This window comes from Sinocyclocheilus grahami, unplaced genomic scaffold, assembly GCF_001515645.1.
Source record: "Sinocyclocheilus grahami isolate Dianchi unplaced genomic scaffold, SAMN03320097.WGS_v1.1 scaffold553.1, whole genome shotgun sequence".
Classification (NCBI taxonomy): domain Eukaryota; kingdom Metazoa; phylum Chordata; class Actinopteri; order Cypriniformes; family Cyprinidae; genus Sinocyclocheilus; species Sinocyclocheilus grahami.
The window spans coordinates 907,437-916,707 of NW_015505732.1; the positions used below are offsets into that span (position 1 = coordinate 907,437).

Genomic DNA, 9,271 nt, shown 5'->3' on the forward strand with positions numbered 1-9,271 from the left:
CAGCCTCTTGTTCTGTATGTAACGTCATCGTGATGCTGTCATTGCTTGTGTGTGCAGATGATGCTGGCAGGACGTCCCGCAGCACTATCATAAAATCGTAAGTAGCTTCATGTGAGACTGAAAGTGAAATCAGTATTCACTCATTTCTGTTTTGTCATTCATACTATTTCTTTACTAGGAATGCCACACTTCTCTATATAATATTGAATCGTTCAGTACGAAATCCATGGTTCAATACATGCTTGTGAATAGCATGTTTTTTTCCAGTTTTGTTTAAATAATTTCAGTGTGTTTTAATCCTCTCCGAACTGGCTCTGTTTGTGTGCCCGTGAGTCTGCGTGCTGAGATGAGGAAACTCCTCCCCACTTGTAGCATGCATTTGAAAGAGTAACACACACCAAACATCTTCCCTTTTAATGACTCGTAATGAGAAGCGTTTCTAAGCCTGCTGTGCAACAAAAGAGAACATTATAACATGTTTTTACTCCACAAGACCAGTCGAATGCTTGAAACAACTTAATTTTGGGATCTGTTGTCGCAGTCGAGTGTTTATTGTCTTTATGTTTCATCATTCAAAGCGTTTCTATTTTCGTTTTATTCAGCTACAGGGATAGCTGGATGCCTTTGTCCATATTAGGGATTTCCTGGAGCGTCATGAGTTCTGTTACTTCTGTGTGGAGTGAGGGCATTAGTATTTGTAGACTTACACTACTGTTTAAAAATTTTGGGGTCAGTAAGATTTTAAGAAATTAATACTTTTTTCAGCAAGGCTGATCAAAAAGTGACAGTAAAGACATTTATAATGTTACAAAGATTTCTATTTCAAATAAATGCTGTTCTTTTGAACTTTCTATTCATCACAGAATCCTGAAAAATCAAATGTATCTCAGTTTCCACAAAAATATTGGGCAGCACAACTGTTTTCAACATTAATAATAATCAGATATGTTTCTTGAGCAGCATATTAGAACTATTTATGAAGGATCATGTGACACCTAATGATGCTGAAAATTCAGCTTTGATCACTGCAATAAATTGCATTTTACTATATATTCACATAGAGTGTAAGAGTGTAGAGAGTCTTACGAGTGTAAGAGACTTCTTTCAAATTCTTACCAACCCCAAGCGGTTGAACGGTAGTGTGCAGTCTTACCGCTAACCGTTGCTCTCTGTCTCCATATTGCTTCTGCCTCCTCCATGTCATGAAGAATGTGAACATCCAGAACTTCTCCTCCAGCTGGAGTGACGGGATGGCGTTCTGCGCTCTGGTGCATAACTTCTTTCCAGAGGCCTTCGATTACTCCAGCCTCAGTCCCGCAAACCGCAAGCAGAACTTTGAGGTGGCCTTCAGCACAGCAGAGTGAGTCCAGATGCTTATACATCACATGATCAAACACATACAAGAATTAAGAGCCAGGAGGAATACAATTCAAATTTGAGCTGGTGCACTCACTGGGGTGAATTCACTAAACAGTTGCTTCTGACGTCAAGCTCGGCTTTCCTGTGTTCGTATAGCACTGTTCATTAATGCGTTCTTCCTTTAATATGTTGCATTTAATGTCACAGTTTACGAAAGAATGTCATTCTTTCCTGAGAAAACACACAAACATTTCCTTCTATGCAAATAAGGCATTTCAGAAACATTGGCGTCATGCAATGAATGTGTTGCTGTGACTGCAGATGGAAAGCTGGCAGCAAACAGCTGTTTGTGTACAAGTGTTTGGGCCAATAACTGGGTCGTGTCACACGCACCTGCTTCATCTTGAGCTGATGAAGTGCGTGGATGTCACAGCGGTGGAACGACGCTGTACAGTCACAGTAAACGAGGCCAGATTGAAGTGGTCTGCAGTAATTAACAGAACACCCGACCTGTTATCCGATAGCAACACTAATTTAATTCCGACCCGTTTGGCTTAAAAACTGTGACCCGAATTGCACCCGCATTAAATCTCATACATGAGGTAGACAAAACTCACTTATTAAAACTTTGTCAAAATGTGAATAGATTAAATGCAGAAAGCAAGCAAAGAGCGCTCCCTTTAATATAGGCTAACCACTACAGCTGTCAATCAGTGGCAGCAAGATTGGCTACAATACTCAGTGAGTGTCTAAATCATTTCAATGGGAGACGTGCAGAAAGCAGGCGGTTTTGCTGGCGGCGTGGAGAAAACCTGATGAAGATCGTTTAAATTGTAATGGAATTCTCAGAGTTGTATGATCCATCAAAAATCTTTTACAGAGATCATCATTTCAATGGGAGACGTGCAGAAAGCAGGCGGTTTTGCTGGCGGCGTGGAGAAAACCTGATGAAGATCGTTTAAATTGTAAATGGAATTCTCAGAGTTGTATGATCCATCAAAAATCTTTTACAGAGATTTAAAGAAAAAATCCAGAGCATGCGTGTACCAGGTATGTAAAATGTCACTTTTAGCTGTGTCTGACATGAAAACTACACTAGTCATAGTCCCATGAAATGATAAATAGCAGAGATAATAAAGTTTCATTAGTAGAATAAAATGTGATCTTGGTGTTTGCAACTATCGTCCTGCACAAAACGCTTCCACTACGAGAGAAAGCAGCAGCCGCGAGGCCATTCCACCGCGTCCCGTATGAAACGGCCTTTAAACGGTCTTCAGACAACGTGAACACATTACATAAATTTGCCCACCCGCGTGCAGGACTCTGCTGCTGTGTCCGCTACAACCTACCACTCAGAGCTGGATGCACATTGTGTCCAGAACTGATTTTTTTTGTAGGCGTTTTTGTGGCATAGTCTAATTTGCATGATTTCATTTCTGAGTCAAATTTTGAGCAGGTGCAACTGATTCTTAGTGAATTCCCCCATGTTTCTAGTATTGTCAAACTCCAAATAACACACTTAGGCAGACACTCAAGGTCAGTTTGTCACAGGAACCTGCCTTCATATACACTACCATTCAAGAGTTTGGGCTCAGTAGGATTTTATAAATGTTTTTGAAAGAAGGCTGCAATTATTTGATCAAAAATACAGTAAAAACTGTAATATTGTGAAATATTATTAGAATTTAAAATAACTGTTTTCTATGTGAATTTATATTAAAATGTAATTTATTCCTGTGATCAAAGCTGAATCTAATATGCTGATTTGCTGCTCTGATTATTATCAACGCTGAAAACAGTTGTGCTGCTCCACATTTTTGTGGAAATCGTGATGCATTTTTACATGATTATTTGATGAATAGAAAGTTCAGAACAGCATTTAGTTGAAATAAAAAACTTTTGTAAGATTAGAAATGTCTTTACTTGTCATTTTTGATTAATTGAATGCATCCTTGCTGAATAATTAAAACTAAATCTTACTGACCCCAAATTTTGTATGGTGAAGTATGTACATAACATCAGTTATCGTTCATAATCCATCTGTCTTGAATACTGATGTATTCGTGTTCTTTTCGTTTCGCTTTGTTTCTGAGCCTGTTTAAATACAGCCAAGTCTTTTAACAAGTTCATCAGATCTGCAACTCAGAATAATCATCTTTTAATAGCTGTCATTTCTTTGAGTCAGGTCCACTTAAAATCAACCTACCACTCAGAGCTGGATGCACATTGTGTCCAGAACTGATTTTTTTTGTAGGCGTTTTTGTGGCATTGTCTAATTTGCATGATTTCATTTCTGAGTCAAATTTTGAAACCATGTTGCGATCAGCAGGTGCAACTGATTCTTAGTGAATTCCCCCATGTTTCTAGTATTGTCAAACTCCAAATAACACACTTAGGCAGACACTCAAGGTCAGTTTGTCCCAGGAACCTGCCTTCATATACACTACCATTCAAGAGTTTGGGCTCAGTAGGATTTTATAAATGTTTTTGAAAGAAGGCTGCAATTATTTGATCAAAAATACAGTAAAAACTGTAATATTGTGAAATATTATTAGAATTTAAAATAACTGTTTTCTATGTGAATTTATATTAAAATGTAATTTATTCCTGTGATCAAAGCTGAATCTAATATGCTGATTTGCTGCTCTGATTATTATCAACGCTGAAAACAGTTGTGCTGCTCCACATTTTTGTGGAAATCGTGATGCATTTTTACATGATTATTTGATGAATAGAAAGTTCAGAACAGCATTTAGTTGAAATAAAAAACTTTTGTAAGATTAGAAATGTCTTTACTTGTCATTTTTGATTAATTGAATGCATCCTTGCTGAATAATTAAAACTAAATCTTACTGACCCCAAATTTTGTATGGTGAAGTATGTACATAACATCAGTTATCGTTCATAATCCATCTGTCTTGAATACTGATGTATTCGTGTTCTTTTCGTTTCGCTTTGTTTCTGAGCCTGTTTAAATACAGCCAAGTCTTTTAACAAGTTCATCAGATCTGCAGCTCAGAATAATCATCTTTTAATAGCTGTCATTTCTTTGAGTCAGGTCCACTTAAATAACTAAAGCTTCATTACTAGCTTTTTAAACGGTTATTTGCATTTCTCCTCTGCTCCTGTCCTTTTCCTTTTCCCAGTAACATAACTTTCATGCATTTGAGCTCCTTTCTAAATGAGAAACATCCAGCCGAACGCTCACGAGTTTCCCCAGAATAGTGTCTGCTAACAGAAGAGCGATACTCCGAGTCAGTATTGTTCAGTGACCTGAGAATAGGTCTTACCTGCTTCCCCTTTGGTTAGTCTGTGTCCAGGTGATTTCTCATTTCATCCTCCTCCACTTTACTGTGAGCACTGGTTTATCTCACTGTTTATCCCCAGCTCTTGTCATCATTAAAGGCACCATCTGTAATTGCTTGCGAGTCATTAGTGCTGCTGTGGCCTGAAGGAGAATTCATACTCTGTTATGATGGTCTGTCGGTCTCAGGCAGACCACATTAGCGCCGCTGTCCTCATTTCCACTTTTCACTCGTGTCACCTCAAATCACCACCTCTCATTGAAAACTAATGAATTTGCTTCACGAGTTGTTGCTGAGTCTGCAGTAAGCCAACACTGAGATGACAGTATTTCAGTAAAGGGCATCACCACAGACATGCTCTGTCACAGATTGTTTGGTTGTAAACATTAGCATCTATCTAAATGTATTACTTGACTTTAAGTTCTGTATCATTATTGACTGGAAAAAGTCAAATGAGAACGGTGCCAAACTGCTCCCTTTACATTGTGTAGAGTACTAATATATCAGTGTGCTTCATTGGGATCCAGAAATTCAGATCTCACCTACTATTTAGGACGGATAGTAGGAAAAAAAAAGTTTTAAAACTTGAAATCAGCTGTTCACTCAGTTCCTGGTGGATAAAATCAAGTCAGTTCTTATATGTAAATGCAAATGGCGATTCACGTGGACCTGACTTATTTGGAGCATTTGTTTCAGAACCCAACATATTTTCTCCCGTAGTTTGTTTTGTTTAGGCATGAACACGACAGTCACCCAACGGACTAACAAACCAAGTTGGATCATAATTTGAACGCATTATTTATCATAAGAGCGCCTCTTCTCATTGCTCTTCTTTGAAACAGGCACATTGCAAGGATGCTGTCCCAACAAAGCCTTTATTCCCGCTGATGATCAATTATATGTAGAATTCTGTATTCTGTAAAAGACGTTATGAAATGTTGCAACACGCACCAAACATTCAGCATTGTAACAATGTATGTAAGTCCCTGTGTTGGATTACAAAGACAAATGTCTGAAAATGCCTTAAAGGGATAGTTCACCCAAAAATTAAAATTTGATGTTTCTCTGCTTACCCCCAGGACATCCAAGATATAGGTGACTTTGTTTCTTCAGTAGAACACATTTGATGATTTTTAACTTTAACCGTTGCAGTCTATCAGTCGTATAATGCATGGCAATGGTAACAAAATCTATGAGAGTAAAAAAACATGCACAGACAGATCCAAATTAAACCCTGCGGCTCGTGACGACACACTGATGTCCTAAGACACGAAACGATCGCTTTGTGCCAGAAACCCAACAGTATTTATATAATTTTTTACCTGGTTAGAGACGTTTATTAAATTATATTAAATTTGAATTGAAATGAACTTACATTTTAAAATTTTAGAAATAGATATATTAAATCAGTAATGCCACATACAGTCCCCCCCCCCCTTAAAAGCTTAAAGGTAAGGCCTTTGGGTCTCACACGCGCACCATGACAGCTATTGCTCTCTATCAGCGTGCTGTTTGTCAGATTCTGACGATTAGCATAACTAAATATTGTGCGTCTGCCAGCTCAACAACTTCGTCAGAGAGAAAGCGTATGAAACGGCAGACTGAAGCAGTGATGCCCAAACATGGTCCTGCTCTTAGACATGTGAAATGAGCCCATCAAACCTGGCCTGCTCAAATACACTGCTTTAGCTACCCGTTTAAAGAGCACATCGACACTACACAGAAGCAAACTGTATCCAGCGCTTGCTCTTGACACGTGCTAAATGTTTGCTATCATGCTTCTAGAGATTTCTCTTTTGCTTGACTTCACAGAGCAGCAAAGTGTAAATTACTCTGAATTCAATACAGCTGAACCTCTATTTACAGCGTGTGTATGGCATGCTGTCGGTTACCGCAGGCAATCATTTCTTATTCTGTTAAAACAAGTTTAGAGTAATGTTCACAGAAATGCACTTACAATGGAAGTCTGTGGAGCCTGCATTTTGGAGGCTTGAAAAACTGAAATGTGAGGGTCCTTGGCAAAGTTTTGTAAGAATGCACATCAGGCTTATTATCATTAACTAAAACAATTTTTTTTTTAAATTATGAATAAAAAAAATAAAAAATTGTTTCAGATTTTATTTCAGTTAATGTTTATTTCAGCTAGTTGAGTACTGAAACTAAAAAACTAAAATGTAATAAAAACTATTTAGAAAAAGACGGCACAAAATTACTAAAACTTTACCTAGAATTTAAATCAAATTCAAAATAATAAAAATTTCAGTGATATTAAAATAACACTGGGTTACATAGTATGATCTGCTTGCATAAATATAAAATGTTCATTTTATATTTATGCAAGTTGCCTAATATATAAAATAGCTCTATATTTTGGTATAAAATAGCTGTTTTTGTATCATGCTCATTGAAAAAAAATTAGCATGATATATATATATATGTATTAGTGCTGTCAAACGATTAATCGTGATTAATCGCATCCAAAATAAAAGTTTTTGTTTACATAATATATGCGTGTGTACTGTGTATATTTATTGTGTATATATAAATACACAAACATGCATGTATATATTTGAGAAAGTTCTTTGTTTATATATAAAATATTTATATATAATAGAAATTATATATAAATATATGTATTTATATATACATAATAAATATACACAGTACACACGCATATATTATGTAAACAAAAACTTTTATTTTGGATGCGATTAATCACGATTAATCGTTTGACAGCACTAATACATACATATATATATAAAGGAGTTGCTTTATTCTCCAGTATGTAGTGAGTAAATTCTCTGTATCAGATGACAGTGCTTCCCCCTGTTGGTCAGGCATATGAACTGCACAGAGTAGTGTAGACAGCATATACAGCATCATTTGTTTTATCATTCGTCTGTGGTTGTCTTTTCATTAGGGCCCATGCTAACTGCATGCCCCTGCTGGAGGTGGAGGACATGATGATCATGGGTAAGAAACCAGATCCCAAGTGTGTGTTCACATACGTGCAGTCACTGGTGAACCATCTGCGCAAGCATGAGATGATGATGGCACGTGCGCAGCGGACCTCTGACTTCTGATGCTCGCTTTACCTGCGGTTTTCATTCTGATCCTGTTACATTTCCACAGTTAAGATTGTGTTTACTGTCCAGACAGATCCAAACAGCTCCTTCTGTAACAGCTGTAAAAACTCAATAAGGATTTTTTTTTTAACAGTAGTTTGTTCCAAAAAAAAAAAATTACAGAAATGGTTTGTTGATGGTAAAATAATGAAAATTCCAAGTTATAACTTCCAAGATGCCTATCACTTGATTCCATGTGCTAAAAACGAAGCATTATTTGATGTTGATTGCCCATATCTATATGGTTTTTAAAAGCTTTTAAACCTGTTTCACGGTACTGTTGCTGTTAATAGAGCTCAGACCCGCATGCTTTCACAAGTCTACTTGAAGTTTTACTTCTGTTTCAAAAACAAATGAAGGTTATATTTTCGTCTGTATGCGATATTGTGTTTATTTAAAAACATTGCAAGGAATATTAATCTCACTGCTTGTTTAGTGCAAGATGCAGCTCGTGAACTGTTTTGAAATGTTTTTCTAATTGAAAGTTTGGTTTTACACTGAACACAGAGCATTCAGGCGTCTTTGAAGTGATATAAAATACACAAACATGCATGAATAGATGCACTTATGATCTGTCCTTATTTATGGATGAGCTTATTTTGGATTTGTTGATATTCCTGAACTTCATTTGGAAGCAATGGAAGTTTGTCCCAAAACATTAGCCTAAAGGATCTGTTTTTGTACATCTTTACAGCAGTAATTGAAACCGTGTATATATGAGTAACCCTAGTCGAGTCCATTTGAGAAGAGTAATAATAATGTTTTAGCAGTAAATTAATCTGAGAAGGTCAATGATGTTTATATATTTGGTTCTAAAGATTAAGGTTGTAGTTTTAATTGTTTTAATGACTGCACATCATTTTATTTTGAAGACGAAACACAGCTACTGCCGCAGCCACGCCAGGGCCTTTGTTTGGTACTTGAAAGTTGCATGAGTAGAGCTAATTAGCATTCATTCACACTGAAAGGTGAACATTGACATTGTTTGTACACACTCGTTCAAAAACTATTGTTCACTCAGTATTGCCCTACACCATGGTTTTGTGTAGTAATCATTAAAACCATACGCGATACCAAAAATGCGTTTGTCATTTATTGCATTTTCTGAATATTTTAAACAATTCAGACTCTGTTACTTTTCAACAGTTAAAATTGTTTACAATGGACGCTAATTTGTTTGAACAAGTCGTAGTTTTTTTCAAAAAAGGGTAATTCATCTTTGTGCTTTATATTAGGTATAACTATATGTGACCCTGCAGCACAAAAGCAGTCATAAGTAGCACAGATTTTTTCTTTTATGCCCAAAATCATGAGGATATTAAGTAAAGATCATGTTCCATGAAGATATTTTGTAAATATATCAAAACTTAATTTTTGATTAGTAATATGCATCGCTAAGAACTTCATTTGGACAACTTTAAAGATGATTTTCTCAATATTAAGATACTTTTGGACCGTCAGATTCCAGATTTTCAAATAGTT

At 36.4% G+C, this 9,271-nt stretch overlaps 1 protein-coding gene across 1 annotated transcript in view; it reads left to right on the plus strand.

Moving 5' to 3' along the window:
• LOC107556010 (smoothelin-like) overlaps positions 1-8,858 on the plus strand; it is a 66,593-nt gene extending 57,735 nt beyond the window's left edge. Inside the window, exons 11-13 of the mRNA XM_016238976.1 lie at positions 58-97; positions 1,148-1,360; positions 7,585-8,858. Of these exons, the coding sequence (XP_016094462.1) occupies positions 58-97; positions 1,148-1,360; positions 7,585-7,747 (416 nt within the window). The 3' untranslated portion in view covers positions 7,748-8,858. The remainder of the gene's footprint in view (positions 1-57; positions 98-1,147; positions 1,361-7,584) is intronic.
• Positions 8,859-9,271: the final 413 nt, after the last annotated feature.